The sequence below is a fragment of the Columba livia genome, chromosome 5 (genome assembly GCF_036013475.1).
Source record: "Columba livia isolate bColLiv1 breed racing homer chromosome 5, bColLiv1.pat.W.v2, whole genome shotgun sequence".
NCBI lineage: Eukaryota > Metazoa > Chordata > Aves > Columbiformes > Columbidae > Columba > Columba livia.
In genome coordinates, this window is record NC_088606.1 from 9,004,177 (window position 1) to 9,024,473 (window position 20,297).

The 20,297-nt window shown below is 37.3% G+C and overlaps 1 protein-coding gene across 3 annotated transcripts in view; it reads left to right on the plus strand.

Moving 5' to 3' along the window:
- The window catches only part of NUDT14 (nudix hydrolase 14), a 60,277-nt gene that overhangs the window by 27,956 nt on the left and 12,024 nt on the right, over positions 1-20,297 (plus strand). For all 3 annotated transcript variants that reach the window (XM_065063290.1, XM_065063292.1, XM_065063291.1), the window contains exons 2-4: positions 1,183-1,226; positions 14,393-14,457; positions 19,020-19,257. In XM_065063290.1, coding sequence (XP_064919362.1) covers positions 1,183-1,226; positions 14,393-14,457; positions 19,020-19,257 — 347 coding nt within the window. The remainder of the gene's footprint in view (positions 1-1,182; positions 1,227-14,392; positions 14,458-19,019; positions 19,258-20,297) is intronic.

Consider the following 20,297-nt stretch of genomic DNA (forward strand, 5'->3'; position numbering starts at 1 on the left):
ACATCTGTAATAGAGCTGAAGGGCCTGTCTATATTGGTTGGCACCTTTACCCACCAACTGAACTTGATTCTTCTTTCATTGCTCACATTTACCTGCTTTAAATCATTAACCAGTTGCTCATGGTTTGATCATCCATTTAACCATATGTTATAACAGAGAGCTTGTGCTGCTTTTCACATTGTGTTTTATGTATGTAGGTTTTCAGCAAGTCTAGCTTTTGCCTTGCTAATAACAGGTATCAACCAAAAGAATTTCCTCTGGCTGCATTCTGATTCCTTATATAGACTTAAAACTGATCGAGGAGTGGAATTTCTTGTGTTATATTTCAGCTGGAAAATACCATCACGTTCTAATAAACAGGGAAAAGAAATACATACATGTCTCTGTTAAATGGTGGGCATTAATTGGTGTAGGTGATTATAGAAGACGGAGTATAAATGTAAGCAAGTATGTATGTATTTATTATAACTGGAAGGATGCTTGTTTTCAGGCATTGGTTTCAGCTGTGCTGTAGTGGGTGTTCATCTTTTTAAGAGAGGACAGAAATTGGCGCAACTTGAGAAAATAATCCACTTTATGTCTCCCAGTTCTTGGGTGAGCACTGTGGCTTTGAGCCTACGGTTAGACCATGTCCTCACCACCACAAGCAGTGCAGAGTAGCAGCTGTTGTGTCGAACAAAGAGTGATCGCTTCATGTTAGGCATATTGTGGGCAAAACTACTATTTTCGGCTTTGTAGGGGGTTAGAGGGAAGGATGTCTTATTCCTGGATCCCAAAGGAGGGTGAGCCCTGAACTGTCCTCCTAAGAGGAGATCATTGCTGAATATGTAAGAACTTAGATCTATGGGTTATTTTACTGGTTAAAACTTAGCTGCTTATGGCTTCCCAGCACCTGAATTATTAGACTGGGCATCTGAAGTTGATACTGTGGCCAAAACTGGGCCCAAAGATTAACATAGTCTTAAATTAGTTGTCAGCGTAGTATTGTGGATCTAAGATTTTGAACTGTCCTAAGACAGTTGTCAGCATCTGTCTATCAAAATCCAGAATAATTGTCTCATAAATAAAACCAGCTATACCAAGTTTTCAAATAAATGCCTGTTAATATTTTGTTGCTTGATTATAGTCAGTTTCCAGCTGGAATTGGTTTTATTGATGTGTTTTGTTTTTTTTTTCCCCCAGAATGGCACTAAGAAGTTCTGGGATTTTATGAGGACACATGACAGGTAACAGAATTAATCACGTTATTTTCTTTTGTCTTTATGTTGTGTTTCATAGTGTATTCTCTTCCATTTGTCAAATTTTGTTGATGTGTAGTCACTTCTTTTTCCTCAAAATTCTCACCTCTTGTGTAATACTTGCAGATAGTTCTCTACTCTTTTAGAGAGAATTAGCAGGAATTTTTAAATCTCATGGTTTATTATCACTTATTATCACTAAGATTTGTGGGTGCTTGACTTTGCAAATATTAGAGTTTTGTCATATGATGTATTGTGGATTTTTATGATCACATAGAAGTTGAAAATGAAAATCTGGATTGTATGAAATTTTCTTTTTGGAGTGTGAATGTATCACCTGAAGGAAGGACTCTGTCTCCCGCATACGTAACCTTGTTATTTGTGCCGTTAAATGGTCTATTCCCAAGCGTGTGACAATATTCTCTCACCTGTGAATATACAGTCCCAGGGATTGTCCTAACATAAAGACTGTTAAAAAGCAACGTAAAGTTATAGTTATTATTGTTATACTGTTTATTAAATATTTTTCCACCAGCAGTTACTTGGAATAAGGTAGAGGTTCTTTTTTGTGTTTGAGAAAATCCTAGTATTATGCCAGCTTTTTTATTTTAATCCTCTCCGTCACTGCTATAGAAGAATGTTTAAGACAAAGCCTAATTCAAATAACTTTACAAACCTTTCAGGCCCTCTGTTCATTACCTCAAAATGGGATGAAATGCATGGCCAGCAACTTTGTTCTGTCTTTACAATTGTATTTCTCCTATCACGGGTGAAAAGCAGTTAACTCCTGACTTCAAAGATCAGTTCATGGAAAATGACAACAAATAGGGTATATTTGAAACAGATCTAGTCTCAGAGTTATTAAATACTAAAATATTACTATGTCTTTTTTTAAAGTATAAATATCTAGTCACTGAAAATGTAGGTACTACAAAATAAAAAGCAATAGTAACAACTTTTCCCTAGAAAAAGCTTTTCTAAATATACTGAATGTAAAAAAGGTAGGAAAACACTAATGGCAAAAGAAATTGTGACTTACAATCAAAACCAAACCATGTTGAAAGAAGTATTCATCTTATGTGTGAAACAGGTAGGTAAATTCAGTTGCATTTTTGGAAATTTTTCTCTGAACACTTCTAACTCCTTACAGTGAGGTTTTTTTGTGTGTAGGTACCTGGGTTGGCCGTAAAGTGACAGCAACACTTTTTATCAATATAAAGATTGTGAAGGTAAAAGTTCCAGGAAGACTGGGAAAATATTAGGTAGATTAAAAATGTCTGTTCTGCTTGAGAAGGAGGACAGAAAAGGGAGTGATATTTCAATACTGAACTTCACACTTGCTTTTGGAATTTGCCTGAAAGACAGTTCTGTCCTTGCACTTTGTCTGTCCATATGGGCATGCGCCTGGATTTATGATCACAGATACAAAGGCTGAAATGATAATTGATTGCTGGAAATTCAATATATGCACTGTACTTTCAAGCAAGTGAATCCAGCCTCAAGTCACAGTGCTGAGAGCATGACTTCCAGATGAAGAATTTGTATTTTTGTTTAAATTTTAGATTATCACTTTGTGATAATGTGTGAATATAGGCAACTGACTGAGTGGGGTATATATTAAAGGATCAGTTTTCCATGAACTTCTTGAGAACAGTGTTTCAGAAGGACTTTTGTGGACATTTTTAAAATAGTTGAGAACATAACTGTATAAAAAGGCTACAGCCACATGTCATGCCAGTCATCTCTGGTCACATAACACTTGTTAGCTTCAGATGTACAACAGCTGCCATCCTCACTTATTAGTGACTACTGTGGAACTGCAGAATGTCTGACGCTCTTTCACAAGTAAATTCAGTGCAACTTCTGACACCAAAGGTAATAATGTGAACTTTCTATATAGGAAACCCATGGTTTTACATAAATTCCATTTGTGAATATGAAGCCAATTATTATCAGATAGATAAGTCAGGTTCAAAAGTCCTTGTAATGCATCAGAGCCCTGCGTTTTACGGTATTTTTATAGGACAACTGTGGTGCTAGTTATATGGAAATGTCACATTGTCTAGTTGCTGAAGAGTATAGATGACTTCATACATATGCAGCTCTTTAGAGGTTCATTGCACCTAATGAAGGATAAAATCGTGAAGAAGAGGAGGGGTTTCAGGGAGACAGGTTTTATTGGTCACTATTTCCTATTGCTTGTGTCTTCTTCAGTAAAGTGTTTTGTGTAATTAAGATCCCAGGCCCCTTTTTCAAAAGCACTCAAAACTTATTTTACTTCTGAAAATTCTGTAACAATGTTAGATGCTCCAATTTTTTTAAAAAAAAGGCTTTTTACCTAAATTGAACATACACGTTGGAATGCCAGTTCTGCAGAGTATACATGTGTATACATTATATATTTACATATAATTGCTATGTAAAATGAATCTGATGATACGGAATATAGAAAAAATACTGTGCTAATAATATAAAAACAGACACTGAGCCTAACTCTTGTCTTTATCTGTCGTCCTCTTTTGTCAGCGTAAGTAAACACTTGCCTAAGAATGACTTCCTTGCTGTGTGCCAGTGAACTGAGAGCTTGTGTGCTGGGTGCCTTTGGGGCCCATGTTCTCTCTCATTTCAAATGAGATCAACAGAGAATCATAGAATAAGTCAATATTCAATAAATATTCAGAATATAGGCTTAATACAGGAAAATATTTAGCAAGAGATATTAAGTTATATTTGTATAAATTTATCCTTTTCAACTGTTGAGATGAAGAGCTGATTAAATTATACAAAGACAAAACCATGAGGACTGCAGTAGTCATTTCATTTACCATAAGTGTCAATCACCTTCTTTTAAAATCTTACAATATATTGCAGTAAGACAAGATCATTTAACCATAGGCAAGCTGGGGTGACACTAGCACGATCTGAAATAGCAGATTTTTTTATTAGATATGTGGCTTTTTTTTCCTTAGTTAATGCAGATTCGAACTTGAGTCGACAGTATGTGGCTCCTGAGCTTTCTTAGGGTCAAGAGCACTTAGAACTATGGTATTAGTCTTGCAGTCACCTTTGCTTTATTCAGTTTGTAATTTCTGCTGAACATATAATTGCTTGCGAGTTAAAGGAAAAAAGAAGTACTTTTTGCAAAATTATTACCAACCACACAATAAACTGGTACCAAGGCAAACCTTCAAAACCTGTGTTGTCAAAAGTCAAAAGTTTTCAGTACAGGCAGAAGCAGCAGCATTATTTCCTACCATATTTAGGTTTAAATTGTAACAGAAAGAAGCAGCACGACACAAAGACAAACCCATGGGAATTAGTTAAGTCACAGAATGCTTTGCCCAGAGGCTGAGGAACCTCCATCCTTGGGGGAATTCAAATCTTGCCTGGACAGGTAATCAGACCTAACTTAAAAGTTAGTCCTGTTTTGAGCAGGAGGCTGGATCAGATGATCTCCAAAAGTCCTGAAGCTTTCTATGATTTTATAAGTAGATTAAATACTTAATGAATGATAGAGTTCTCATCTGACAACTGTCAAAACATTGTAAGCTTGTCAAGAAATCTCTCAACTTATATATATTATTGTGCTTGTCCTGCTGAGTTATGTTTAAGTTGATCTTTCTTTGAAACATGGAGGGTGTTGGTCTCTTCTCCCAAGTAGCAAGTGACAGGACAAGAGGAAATGGTCTCAAGTTGAACCAGGGGAGGTTTAGATTGGATATTAGGAAAAAATCCTTCACAGAAAGGGTTGTCAGGCATTGGGACAGGCTGCCCAGGGCAGTGGTGGAGACACCATCCCTGGAGGGGTTTAAAAGGCATTTAGAGTAGGTTTTTTGGGACATGGTTTAGTGCTAGAGTTAGGGTATAGTTGGACTTAATCCCGAGAGCCTCTTCCAACCAAAATGATTCTATGATTCTATGCAGATGACATTAGCAGAGCTCGTTGCAAGGTTTTTATTATATCATTAAGAACAACAGTGAAGATTACTAAAAATGAAGCAAAATAAAAATCCTTAATTACCTCTTTTCAATTGTAATTATTGACTGAGTTTATTGAAGTGGTGCTCCCTAAGTGTTAAGAGAATTCTGGCATGTTGTGTTAGTGACACACAGCAAAATATGCTTTCTGCAGTTATTTTATGCATTGTTTGCTTTTCTCATTAAGTCTATTTTTCCTCTGAACGCTCAGCTGATGTGTATGTTCATTATTAAATATACCCTTATGAAAATCAAGCCGAGTGCAATTGATGAAAATTCAAATGTAATGTGTATTGCAAGGTGCTTCTTGGGCTTGAGTCTGTCAGAACTAGTCAGCAATTTGTGGTGCTGTGTGTGATTTGTGGGGGGAGGAGCTGTTAATTTTGTTGTAAGGTCAGTGCTTTTAACGCAGAAAACCTGACCAGGAGGACGTTTTCCTTCTACAAATTTATGGTGACTTTCTGTTAGAAATGGAAACATACCAAATATTACACAGTAATCATTGCCTGTAACCAAATTAAAAAAAAAACACAAACAGGCTCACTTTCCACTTATATTCTCTCTCCTAATTTTTCTGTATTTAGTATAATAAGAGCCTGAAATGTAATACTTAAGTTTTACATTCATCTACTTTATAAAGCAAGAGGCCAAGGTTGTTTCAGGTTTCAGCAGCTCCTCTTAAACAGACTCAAGGATTTAAAAAGACATAATTTGGGAACAGATGAAGGTCAGTGTACAGTCATGTGCTCACTTTTGTGCTTTGAGTAATAACGTTTGAGAACAGGAACATAAATGTACCTTTCGCTAGTCGACAAATAGAAGGACAGCTTTCAGATCGTGTTGTGAGTCGATATAAAGCAAAATAAGGGCTACTTCTGTGTTTAAAAGTATGAACAATTCACTATAAAGTACACTGCCTTTGAAATAAAAACAAATTTGAGGAGGCTGAATTGCATGCAGGGTTGTTATCTGAGTTCCTCTTGGTCCTGAAAATATCATGTGACAAGGAAAAGGCATTAGGACCAAAAACCTCACAGATCTACTTGTTTATTGTACCTTTGTTATGACATGTTTTCAACTACAAAAACATGTCACAGTGTCTCAGAAATAGTTCCTGACTTAAAAATTCTTAATGGAAAAAAAATGTAAGTCTTTTCTTATCTCTCTAAAAAGAGGAAGAAATAATACTCCTGCCTTGTAGGGATTGGCTTCTTTTAAGTAAAGAGCTTAATTTATTTCACATTGAAAGCAAATTAATTGCTAATTTAATTTAATTGTTTGCTCAGAAGAGAGGCTTTATACTTTGATGAAGACAATTGAAAATTGTAGTTTTCCAGTTTGCAGGGTGAAGGGAACCTGCCCCTTGGCGAGTGGTCTCCTGCAGGTACCAGCACTGGGGGTAAACAGAGGTTCTTCAGGCAAGTTAAACATGAACCAATGTTAGAAAGGGAAGATGAATATACCCAACCAGTCACTCTGTGCTCACAAGTTACCTGGCTGAGTGCTGGCTTCTGTGCACCCCCAAAATTGGGGAACGAGGAATCTGCAGCATCCCCAGCCAGGTGATGGATCAGTGGGGCCACACCAGTGACCAGAGGGGCGGCCGCTATTGGGGCTCTGCGGCTGTAGTAGCAGCTATGGGGACAGGGTGGAAGTCATGGGCCCTGACGACATTATAGGAGTGGATTAAATTCCTTCTCCTGTTTCATATGGCGGATCATTTGAGCTTTATGGAAACTTAATCCTGTATGTGTTTTTCTGGTTTATGTCCTGGTGTATCATAAGACACCATGAAATTTAACTCAGATGCTTCCTTTGTGCAAGAACTATCACAGTAGCGTTAAAATGAGTAAAATACAGCTTTTAGATATCTTTGTAGGTTAAAAAAAAACAACCTTTCTTGGGTGGCATGTGCCTTTTATGTGCAGTGATGTGCTGTTGTGCTGTAAACCTTGTCTCTCTTTGTAATGTCTCCTCCAGGGTGTCAATGGTGTGGAATTTTCATGATTAGCTTCAAAGATAGTGCAGAAGATAATGCACTGTTTAAACTAAACTGGATGTAGTTCAACAAACAACAAAAACGATGAAAAGTTAGGTAAATAATAGCTGAGAGAAGGTAATGATGGCTGGGCATGTTCATGCAAAGGACAACACAACTGAAGAGAAAAATTACTAATCACAAAAGTATAAAGGGTGGTTACAAAGCAGGCTGGAGTAATTTTAATTTCATCCAGTAATCAATGACAGAACAAGAAATAATGTCTCATGTGGAAAGTATTTTTTAAATTAAACACTAAGAAACCATTTTTACCGATAGGCAATAAGACAATCAGAAAGCCATGTTTTGTAATCACTGTCATGGAAATGCTCAGGTCTAGACTTGATATCTGTCTATCAAGGACGCTATTGGGGTAATGATATTTTTCCTGCTATTAGAAAAAAAAAACAACATAGTAGCCTATTAGTTTCCTTCAACCCAAGGAATTATGTTATATAGAGGTGAGCTCATCACTCTCTATAACTACCTGAAGGGAAGTTATAGCCAGGTGGGGATCAGTCTCTTCTCCCAGGCAGTCAGCAATAGGACAAGGGGGCACGGGCTTAAACTCTGCCAGGGGAAATTTAGGCTGGATATTAGAAAGAAATTCTTTACAGAGAGAGTGGTCAGGCATTGGAATGGCTGCCCAGGGAGGTGGTGGACTCACTGTCCCTGGAGGTTTTTAAACTGAGATTGGACATGGCACTTAGTGCCATGATCTAGTAAACGGACTGGAGTTGGACCAAGGGTTGGACTTGATGATCTCTGAGGTCTTTTCCAACCCAGTCGATTCTGTGATTCTGTGATTTGTTTGCACATTATATTTGCAAATAAAATGCACTTGATGCTTGTGGGTTTTTGTTTTTCTTTTTTTCTTTTTTTTTTTTTTTTAAGCAAAGACTTGACAGATCTTCTGCTTATGTGCCAGGAGTTCTGCGGGCGTATTTACTGTCTTTTAAGATGTCTTATTATGTTGTTACCCAAGGATCCAATCTAATTAAAATCATAGCAATGAGGCAAAAATAAATGTATTTGATGCTGTAAAGTTATCAGAAAAATACACAAAATCTAAAGCCAAATTTTCAGATTCTCATTAAAAAAAAATCAAAACAACCTTATAAAATATGTGGTATGAAAGCACCATACAGCATATAAACTCTGCTCTGTCAGTGAAATAGGGTAAAATGGCAATAAAATCTTTATTGAGGGCATTGCTTCATTGGGAATTTAAATGTTTGCCTTATTTTAAGAGCAGAATCCATAAAAATTCTTAAAACATGAGTTTTGGCTGATTAGCCATAAATTTCTAAATACAGATTTCTGGTAGCCAGATTAGAGGCATCTTGTTTTCACAACTTTAGGAATTTCATTTTTTAGTATTTACAAAGATATGCCAAATAAATGGGTATTTTTATTCTCTTATAGTCGCTCAAATCAAGGAGAGTCTTCCCTCTGCTTCCAGGTAGTTTTGAATTAAACCTGTTCTGTCTGAACAAGCTGAAGTTTTACATGGTCTAGAGACAGTAGCTCAGTCATGGCCTGCATTTGGGGTTGGTAAAAATAATCTTTTGAAAGTCAGGAAATGTTCCATAATCTGAGTGCCTCTATTTTTAGAATTTTATCTGAAAATATCTCCTGGAAAAGAGGAAATTATTGAAACTATTTTTTTTTTTTTCCAAAATAGCTAAATTAGGTAATTTGTGAACAACTGACTTTCTTAATCTATGCATTTTCTCTCCAGTGGTGGTGAGACTATACATTTATATCTGACAAAGTCTGTGTTACTTCATATTTGGGTTTTGGTGGGTTAAGAAATTAAGTTGCTGGTTTGTCCTTTCCTTTAGCCAGGGCAGAACACTTGAGCTTTTTATTTTGTGAGCTTTTCTTGAAACCTGATATTGTTTTAAAACTTTGATATTTGCCATTTCAGAATGGAGTCATGCTTATGCCTTTGAGATGGATAATTTATTGGTCTTATTATGTGATAGCATTTATAAATGGCAGTTTCACAAATAATTAGGAATTGGAACAAAAGCCCATCAGGCTCTGACATCTGTTGCACATAATGCCCACAGAGCTTTATTTAATCAAATAAGTTAGAATAAAACCTGAATTTATTTATTAAAATATTTTGTTGAAAGAATCCCATTGAGATGCAACGTGTCATTTCCATGGGTATCCTGGGATACGGGCCAAGATATGACACTTAAAGAATGTTATTGAGAGCAACATGCTTTGATGTCTCATTTATTTTGCAGTTGAATTTACTCTCTATTTTTTTCATTGTTATATGAAAACAGGGTGCTGGGAGGATTGTTTATTCCAAACAAGTTGTCCTGCATCATATTCTCTGGTTGGGTACAAATTAGTACTTTGCAAGTAGATAGAGATTATATTTTGAAAGTGCACGTATATGGATTTGTGAGCACTTCTTAGTTCATTCTGCCACTGGTCCGATGATTAACCAAACATACGCTTCCTGCTTTATGGTGTCGTGAACAACTTCCTGCTGCAGTTCGGTTTACTGACATCAATCTTCCTTTTGATTTTTTCCAAAGTAACATTTATTTTCTTAAGCATGTGTGCCTCACCGCTTTAGTCTGGTTTTACTTAGTATTAAATATGTAAGTTATATTGGAGAAAGCATTCAAATTTCATCAGAATACAGAAGTCTTCTAGACATCTCTAATTATCTTTTGCCAAATCCACTTTATCTGTGATTAGTATGAAAGGCTGAATGTTTTTGTCAGGAGATTATAGCTTTGCTTTTGTAATAGGCTGCATTTTAAGCAGCCAATTGGATTGGTGTTGGCCTTTGAAAAATGTAAAATGCTTTGAAGGAAGACTTAAATGAACCAGTAAAGATTGTGCAAGCACACACATTTAATCTCAGGACTATCTGCAGTATAGTTAAAGCTCTGGGAAACTGAAGGAATTGCACTGGAGAATAATCAAAGGGTACAGCTTTATTACATGTCTGTGCTGAAAATGAAGGGACTGTTTTCTCTGGTTTAAAATACAAGGTGCTGCTCTGATAAAAGGAAGAAGACAGCACTTCATATACCACGTTAGAAGTTTTCAGGGATGTGTCCAACTGTGAAATGAATGGTTAATTTCATTACAGACGTAACACAGGGCCTGCATGCAATTCTTTCTTATGATCACCAAAAGAAGTTCTGAAATAACTTAGAATGAAGTAGGCCCTCCTGAAGGATGAATCTTCCCAAAGAATTACTTTTGGTTGTTAGCTCTCAGAAAAGTTTGAGGGTTTTTTTGATTATCACTTTAAAATTGACAGCACAGCATTTCTCATTTGAGCAAGAAAAGGACACTTGTTCACTAATGTGCTTTAATCCTCATCCAGGGTGTTTCTCAAACATAATATTTTTAAAAGATTTATAGTCTTGACACAGAAAACAACATGAAAGATCAATTTGTCAATACTATATGAACAAAGAAAGCCAAATTCATATAACTTCAAAAAGAAAAACATTTATAATTTAAAGCTGAAATAATTATAGGACATCTAAATTACTTATTTTTTTCCTAGCTAGTTTGCCTTCTAGTATCATTCACAAGTCTTGCCAGTTTCTCCCTTATGAACCACACAGGCAAAAATATTACATGTGAGTTTTATATTCACATGCTCTCCAGCTGAGATGAATGCATATTTCTTAAATATTTCTGTAGTTTCACACTACATTTGATTATTTTCTTCTGATTGTATCAAAGGGATTTTTAATCCCAAAATATCTGTTGAGAGTCAAGGGGACTGATGAAGTAAATTACTTCTATTCCTGTATTCCAACTTTGTCCTTCTTTTTTTTTTGAATCTGCCATTCTTTTTTCATTGTCTCCTTTGAGAGCGGTAACTGAAATACCACAGACTCTCATAGAATTGTTGGTTTGGGTTGGTTGGTTTTGTGTGGTTTTGCATGGTTTAGTTTGTTTTTTAATTAAATAACATTGTTTCCTAAAGTTTTCACTATGGAACTGAGATTTTCATTTGTAAGCAGCACAAAAGATATTGTACACTTTCAACTAATGCTGAGATAATTTTTAGCCCTTAAAAGCAGGTGGAAGTGACTGAGGTTAATAGCTGGGAAGCGCTGGCTTTCAGTGTTAGCATCAGTCTTTTTTTTAGGTGCCTTGTCTTCCCGTGTTCAATTCTGATCAGAATTTGTGTATGGAGGAAAAATTAAGATTCTGGACTCCTGTGTTGCAGATGCCCATGCGTCAGCTGTATGTATTTCTGCACATTGACTTAGACATTTTAGGGAAGCCAAATATCCATTAGGGAATCCTAATACTTACCTATTTCAGTCAGGGTTTTCTTTGAAGTTTAAATGGTTAAATGCTACATGAGATCCTTGACTGAACAGTTGGAATCCCTTTCAGAAAATATTGTGTTAGATACCAAGGCCAGGCTCATACTACCTGCAAACTTGAGTACAATAAAAGCTCAAGTTCAGGTTAGTTGGTCTTTGTAGATTTGTCTTGATGACATTTTAGGTACATATCTTGCTTAAAATATTTTAAGGCTACCCTAATTGTTCTTATATTTATAGAAAGAACAGTATGCTGAGGCTGAGGGGAGACCTTATTGCTCTCTACACCTACCTGAAAGGAGGTTGTAGCATGGAGGGTGTTGGTCTCTTCTCCCAAGTAGCAAGTGATAGGGCAAGAGGAAACGGCCTCAAGTTGTGCCAGGGGAGGTTTAGATTGGATATTAGGAAAAAATTCTTCTTGGAAAGGGCTGTCAGGCATTGGAACAGGCTGCCCAGGGCAGTGGTGGAGTCACCATCCCTGGAGGTCTTTAAAAGATGTGTAGATGAGGTTCTTAGGGTTTAGTGGTAGTCTTGGCAGTGTTAGGTTACGCATTGGACTCAATGATCTTAAAGGTTTCTTCCAACCAAATGATTCTGTGGTTCTATCATTATTGCAAATCAAATAAATGTCCTGAATGAAGCCTCAAATAGGTTTTCAAAAGTTATAAATCTACTAGCCTGTGGAAATATTTCATGTGATGTTTCTTGTGGAATAGGGAACACCAAATGGCATTCTTCATGTTAGACACCTCCTAAGAAGGTGTAATTCTGAATTTTCTCCTCTGTGACTCTCCAGCTCTGACAAGAGATATTAGAACTTATGTGTTGTGGTTTGTTAAAAGATGTAAATTTATGTTCAAAATTTTTTTGTAGTCTGTCAGAAAATTAGAAGTAATTAAATAGAAAGTTCTACAGCTTTGTGCCATTTCTGTACCCTCTCATCTCAAGATGGTGTGAGAAGCAGACAATTGCAATAACTTGCTGCTACTCCTTTCCAGCTTAATTTGATCTTGTTCCTTAATTCTGACAGATTGTTTTTAATTTTCCCATCTGTTCCATAAAAATCTCAAGTGATTGACGCTTAGGAAAAAATGTCTAATAGCTGAGCCATTTTTAATGAGTTGGTATGAGTTATTTAATGAGATGTGCTGAAGAAGGCAAGCCAAGCGAAAGATTGGGCCTGGGGTGGTGAGTGTAAAGAAAGGTAAAGGGCAACCGTTTGCTTTAGAAATTCTCTCTAAGCTCAGCTTTAGACTGCTGCTGTCTCCAATTTCAGGCAGTCTGCATCCTTAGGCCTATGGTCAAAACCCAAAGGTTCAGTGATTCTTTTTCCCCTTTTATTTAGTGCGATGTCTAACCTTAGACAGTACCACTTTGGGTAGAGGAACAGCCAGGCAAAGGGAAAAAATAAGATCAAAGAATAATACTTAAGCAAATTTTAAACCATGGTAGGCTATGGTTTAACTTCTTCCAGCAGCCTGCACCAGAACTCCAAGATATTTCTGGTGTTAGGTCAGAAAGAACCCCTGTGCCTGTAAACTGAGTGAACATTCTCCTGAGACTCACTGAAGGCAAAACACTTTGCTTAAAATTCCCTGCAAATGCCATGTTCTGGGGCAGGAAGCCATCGATATGCACTACGGGTCTGTGAGAAGAGCAACCATGAATATAAACGATAACATCTGGACTTCTGTTTTGGTTTTTATATGTTATTATAATAAACATTAACATTATTTTTAATAATCATCAAATAGCAGTTTCTTTGGCAGCCCAGGAGTTCATTATTAAATCAAATAGTGAAAATAAATATACAGCTCTTTTACAAGGGAAGTTGGAAGTTTTACTCAACTGCAAACATGCCATTGTTAACTCTAAACTATTGTGGAATTCATAGAATAATGAATTAACTTTCCAGTTGCATACAGTGAGGCATAACAAATGAGAGAATGCTGCCATGGTAATGAACAAAATATACATTTGTTTTTGCAGGTTTTCATGACCTACGTCCTAGGAAGAGAGACTTTTGTCTGTGTTTGGTTGTGTGTGTTTGGTTTGGTTTTTTGTTGGTTGGTTGGTTGTTTTTTTAACTAGTAAAATCCAAGAGTAATTTCGGTGAAAAACACAGCAAGGAACATCAGCATTCCACACCTGTAGAACATCTCCGAGTACACAGCCTGTCAGGTTTCCCTGTGACATGTGTTTCAAACAATCAAAGAGGACAGGGGAAAGATTAAAATGTGACTTCGAAGCCACTGAAAGTGGTAGCAGTTAAAACAGCTTCTGGTTAAAATTTGTACAAAATTGGGATTGGATAGTGTCTGTTTTAAGGCCCAAGCTCAGCAAGTAGCCACAGACAGAAGGTGCTCGGTGCTTATGCAGAAGTCTCTGGCTCTGAATGAGACTAGACCATGCTTAAGAGTTAGACTGTCCTAATCTGGGACTGATAAAAAGGAAGAAGATGTTTTTATTTTTAAGGATTTTTTTCGTGTTATTACTTTCTGGTACCAATGTTCCAGGAGTTGGACTTTTTTTTCTTTCTGTTGGGGAGGAGGAGTTGGTGGGTGGCTTCCTTTATCTGCATGGAGGTGACAAAAGTGACTTAATTTGGGATAAATTCTCATGGACTTTGGGAACACAACCTATTATCTATCCTTCTTGATGGATTTTTGGACAAGGATCTTGTTGTATTGTGGCTTTAATAATAAATCCTCTTTGTATTTATGTCGTTAAATTCACAAGACGTAAGTTTAATAGTTCTGCATTAATCCTTCATAAAGCATTGATCTTTTGTTTTTTATCTTCTTCCTCAGCGTGTCAATCCTGATCTTTAATACTTCTCGGCAGTGCTTTGTTGTGGTGAAGCAGTTCCGCCCAGGTAATCGGTAATCCTCTTTTTTTTTAGAGTTACTTTTGCTCTCTAGTGAAGCAAGCTTTTAAGGGTTTAGCAGTTAAAAGTTGGTGCATCTGTGGTGCTAAAATCTTTGTTCGATATTCTCTTTCTTTGTATGATAGCCCACCCTTTTAATCTGGTCAGAATTTCTAACCGGGGAGATTTCCATTAGATGAAACAAATGATCAGGGTAGCCTCACATTCTGCTTTTGGACCAGTCATTGTGCTCTTTTGGATGGAATTACGAACAGCTCTACAACGATCATGCGACAGATCGGTTTCATTTGGAGTTCCTTCTTGACCTATCTAGTATTTAGTAGGCACCTTCTGTGCAGAAGCTCAGTTGTTGTTTGTTTGGTGGGTTTTTGTTTGTTTGTTTGTTTTTTAATGTGTTTTTGTGCGTTGTATACTTGGGAATTTAAAATGAGGGAAATTCAGGACTGTATGCTTTTTCATCAATACATGGACAACTTCATTTTACCAGTTGTTATTGTGAATTTAGGTTAATATACTACTTATTTTTCTCAGTTTTTGGATCAGTTCAAAGCAATATTTACTTTCTGGAAGTTAAAAAAATAATGCATATTCTCTGCGTGTTAATTGAAAAAAATCACAAGATATTTCACTGACTGTTGCTAAGAGACCATTTCAAGACTGTTCATGGTAGACTTTATGAGAAACTTTCTCGGGTGGTGTCATGCTGTCCTTTCTCACTGACAGTGATTGACAGGCCCTTCAGTGTTGTGCAGCACTGTTATACTGACAGCACGTACTTCTCATGAAGCACTATATCAACTATTATAAATAGAAAGTGTTTTTTTAATTTGTTTATCAATAATACGATGTCTTTTATTTGCCAGACGAATGAAATGGCTTATGTAGCTGTTGCTGTCTTTGAAGCCATCTTAGGCAGAAGCTTTCATATATGTACATATATATATATATATAGGTACTGAACATCGACATGTGCATTACATCATCCATATGGAAGTGTCAAATCTGGCCTGTTCTTGGAGTTAAAGTGTTCCAGAGGCTGAAGCTGCTCAGAAACCTGCCCTTGGGGACAGCTGTCAGTCAGACATCCCACAGTGGTTCAGTGATCGCGGCCGTGCCCTGACATTACTCACGTCACTATAGTTATATTTCCATTCCATGGTTACTGTCTGCCCTGGTGCCTGTTCCACAGAGCAAAAGGTTTTCCCTCTGAAGTCTGTGCTGCTTCTAAAGTTGGTCATCCCTCCTTGTATGTCCATTCCCACCTTCCCTTTGGCAGCACCAGCCCTTGCGCAGCCACAGCAGAGGTCTTACATGGCTGCAAACAGATAATTTTGAGGATTAAGCAGCTTATCTGACTGGCCTGAAAGAGTTCATGCTGGCTGGAGGGGCGGCAGGAGCGCACAGCCGGGCTGAGGCAGACAGGACCATATTTTTCAGTGTACTCTGGGCTTGAAGGAATCATTTGGAAAGAGCAGAGAGAAGAAAGTTACACATATATCTCAACAGTTTCCATATTAGTTCCTCACCCGTGACTGATTGACTAAGGTCTTGAGTAATGCTCATTTTGGTAGTAAATTGACCACATTCTTCAAATATAATAAAAAAATGTGTTCTTGGGAAAGTCTAGGGTTAGTACCTATGAACATGTGCCCTGTTTTTTTCACTGTAATTATAATGACTTTTCAGTGCATATGGTGTTTATTTTTGCATTGACTTAAAATAAACAGTATGAGAGATCTGAATCATAAACCATATTCTGTTGCAGGAGATACGAAACAATGGTGCAACCAAAGAGAAATCAGAAGTTCAAAGAAAAGCGTGTTCCCCAGTCAGCCAATCCCCACTAACCTCTCTGTCCATACTGGTGTATCTTCTCTTTAGGGACAGAAAACAAGGCCACTTTGAATCACAATTAAGATATTATTTGATGAGTTTGGTGAGTTTTGTTGAGCCATCTATCCTTTGTCCCAGCTTTGCAGAAAGGAAGGCAAGTACATCAATTCTACGGGAGTTTCTACTCTGAGACTTCTTACAGCTGAGTGGCTCTGGAGTAATTAGTCAAGATGTTTAATTAGCACTAGAGTCCTCACTGTGCTGCTGTTCATTGCATGTGTCCGTTCTGACCAAAGTAGCATAAAATGTCAAAAGACGAGAGTAGCCAGATAGGTGGGTGATGGTGCTGGGAGCCAAGTTCTTGCTTCTAGTTGCTGCTCTCCGAACTCTTTGTGCATTTGCAATAAGCTGATGACCCGTGATGAGGAAGAGGAGAGCCACAGGTTTCCCTCCAAGAGCATGCCTGAGCCAATAGACCACAGGCAGCTTTTCCATCCGGTACTTTATCTCTTCTGGTGCATCACCTGTGCAGTCAAATTTGCACCTTCAGGAGAGGTGTGGGTGCTCTTCTGTTCCCTGATAGTAGCAGGCAGCTTGGTTTTCTAGGCTTTGCTTATCTATGAGAGATAAATTGAGCTTGAACCTTTCTGAACCTGTTGATAATCAATTCATACAGTGAAGCCTTGGTGAATGCTCCAATTTTTGGACTTTTACAGAAATGGCTGGTACTGCCTCTTTTCTTCCTTATCTGCAGAGCAAAGCTGTTAGTGTGCCTGGAGTGTTGGCTTTGCGCTGATGAAGACCACTGGATTGAGTCCTCTTGGGAATGTAGGTTTTGAGCTACGCGGAGCCCAGTTGTGCCGAGGGAGAAGGAGAAGAGCAGGTGCCTGCCGCAATGACAGGATGGGTTTCAGGGATTCAGCAGGCTTGTAACAGAGAGAGTTATTATATTTTAATCACAGTTTCATATCTCTGTATCCACACTCTTACCTGCGCCCTGTTTTGGTGCCCAAATCCTTTACTAGGATGCGTGTTGTGTTCTTTTTGTATTTAGCAGTATGGGTAAATCAATACAGAAAAAGCAAAATCTTAAGAGCATTTGGCTCATCTCAGAGAGATTTGGGGGTAGATGTCATTTATGATAATTGTCATAGCTTTTAGAAGTTCTTGGAATAATGACAAGAGACACCCTTCAAGGATCTGTCCTTCAGACTCTGCGTGGAATATTTTTTTGCTGCCTTCTTTCTGCGTTTTAGAAAGAAAACTGAGCTCTGCTCGTGCTTTTCAACTAAGAAATGAAAGCTTCTTTCCTTAAATATTTGAGTCTCAAAGGCTTAGGTGTACCTACTGCAAGCAGCTTTGAAAGTTCTAAATTCTGGAGAAAAATAAATTTGGGGGCAAACTTCTGCATTTCGTCTTTCTTTTTAGAGTGATCTCAACATCTCCCTTTCAGGTACTGATCTTACTGTTCTGCACTTCTGAGGTAAGATGTGTTAGAGAAGGAGTCTAGGCACAAACTTCTGGGGAATAGACTCTTCTCCAGAGACCAAGTGCTTGAGAAGTCACTGTGGTACTTTTATGAGACAACATTTCTTTAGGGACCTTGTTGTGTATCACAGTTTTAAGGAAGAGTAAGCTTAATCAAATAACTGGAAGAACAAAAAGTCCATTAAACTTGAGCTCTTTTATATACCAGTCTTTAAGATTTGGAATGGCAAACAAAAGATAAGCTCATTTTAAAACTATTTTGTGTGTGTATTAAATCTGTATGTAAAAGATTTTTATGAAATAAATGTAATTTCAAATTTATAAATACTTTTATTCAGGATGTTTTATAATGCCCTCGTGTCAACCTTTAATAAAAAGCAAAGTGATAGATGTAAGGGAATTTCAAAGAAGAAACGTGGGATTATACCTTTAAACTAAAGTTAGAATGATTGGAATTGTCAGTAGCGATTCTCTGTGTGTTAATGTCCAGTCCTGTGGTTCTCACTCAGGCAAAATTTCTGTTGACATCAGTGAGAGGTTTTGCTTAAATAAGGACTAAAATCTGGCATTTGCGCTTTCTTTAGGAGTGCATTACAGTGGCAGCTGTTTGTAGATTAATTCAAGAAGTCTTTTTCAGACTCCATACAGGAATCTGCACAAGGAACTACATGTTCAAAAGAGGAGATTTTTTTTTTTCCCAAACCAACATACATGCTTTTCATACCCTTTCTGAGTAACAGCTGAGTTGACAGGCTGAAAGACTCATCATTGTGCACATGGTACATAATGTGCAACCCAGATTTCATAGTTTAAATTAAATCCTGATATCCACATTGCCCAGCAAATGAAAGCTGTTTGGACCTTCTGGGACTTAGATTTCTTGGATGAACTGGCTTCCACATATATATATATATTTATATATATATATATTTTTAAGGTGTGTATGAACTCATTCCAAATGAGGGAAGCACAAATAGAGTTTGAAGAAGAATTTCACAGACATGGCAAGAGAACATTTGTTCTCTAAAATTCCTATTTCGGTGTGTCATAATTTTAACAGAAAACACAACTGAATGCGTTGCTACTCTCAAGTGCTCTGATGGTTATAAATTCCCAGGCAAAATTTGTACTGTCTTTTCTTTTTCTATTTGATATGAATAAAATTAATTAAAATGAAATTAAACAAAAACCACAATGAAACTCTCCTGGTTTTGTTTTTGATTTTTAAGCTGTTTACATGTGTGAAGTAGAAAGGCATCATCCCGAAGTCTTTCGGGATCAGGACAAGGAGAGCTTCTCTCGCCTGGAGGATCCCTTACCTGCAGCGGTAGGAGTGACCTACGAACTCTGCGCTGGCATCGTAGACAAACCAGACCTTTCTTTAGAAGAAATCGCATGCGAAGAAATCTTGGAGGAGTGTGGCTACCGTGTTCCCGTTACAGAGCTACGGAGGATCACTTCTTACAGGTAAACAGCAACTGCTTTTTGTTGTTTCGCACATTTCTGAAGTGGCTTGAATGTACATTAATGTTCCCTTGTTTAAGTTGCGTGTTGGAGGAACACGGACATCTGAAAACCTGTGAAAGGTGTAATTTTCTGCAAGTGAGGGGAGTATTTACAGAGACTTAAGGAATTATAAATTCAGAATTATGGGATTGAATTCCAAGTAAGAATGATACTGTTGTGATTTGTTCCAGAAACTATTACAACTGTGAAAAGTTGCATTGGGCTCTTAACAGTTTGTTGCATCATTTGTTGCCGGTCTTTATCAGATGTTTCCCAACTCCAATCTTTATTATTCTGATTAACAACAGAAGCTACCCAAGATCAACTCTGATTTACCATTAACATAACTTTGTAGAAGCATGAGAACTTGCACCATTTGATCTAGATATTAGATAATATTTGGGCCATAATTAAGGCTTCTTTGACTTGGAATAATATTATATATGAAGATTTTGCTGATTTGACTGTGAAAAATTTTACGTTATATTTTTATAGGGTTCTAATTAGTTATTGGAGAAGATTTTGGTATATTTTAATACATATGCTAGGAATAAGAGAAAAACAATACGTAAGGGGAAAAATAGTTGTTGGAGGGAAAATACAATCCCTCAGGAGAAACTGCACAGAGTTTTAATCCCATTGTATCTCCTCCCCAGCTTTTACTATTGTTATCCAAAATGTATGTATGTTTGTATTTTACAGAGAAAGCGGGTTTTTTACTTTCTTTATTTTGCTTGACATCTCCATTGAACTAGGCCCTGTCATTGGTTTTTAATTTGGGAATTGAATACAAATCCACAGCTGTCAATCCTGGCAAATGTTATTTCCTGCTGGATTAACAAGCAGTGCTTCTGTGGAGGGGAGGGGTGAATCACAGGAGCTGTCTCTTACAACTCCTTCAAACTGGATTGTTCTACTGAAAGAAAAAGTGCCTGCTGGATTTATGAGCAAAAAAAGGTCTATAGAATTTCATAGGCTGGGTGACACTTGACAGGCCACAG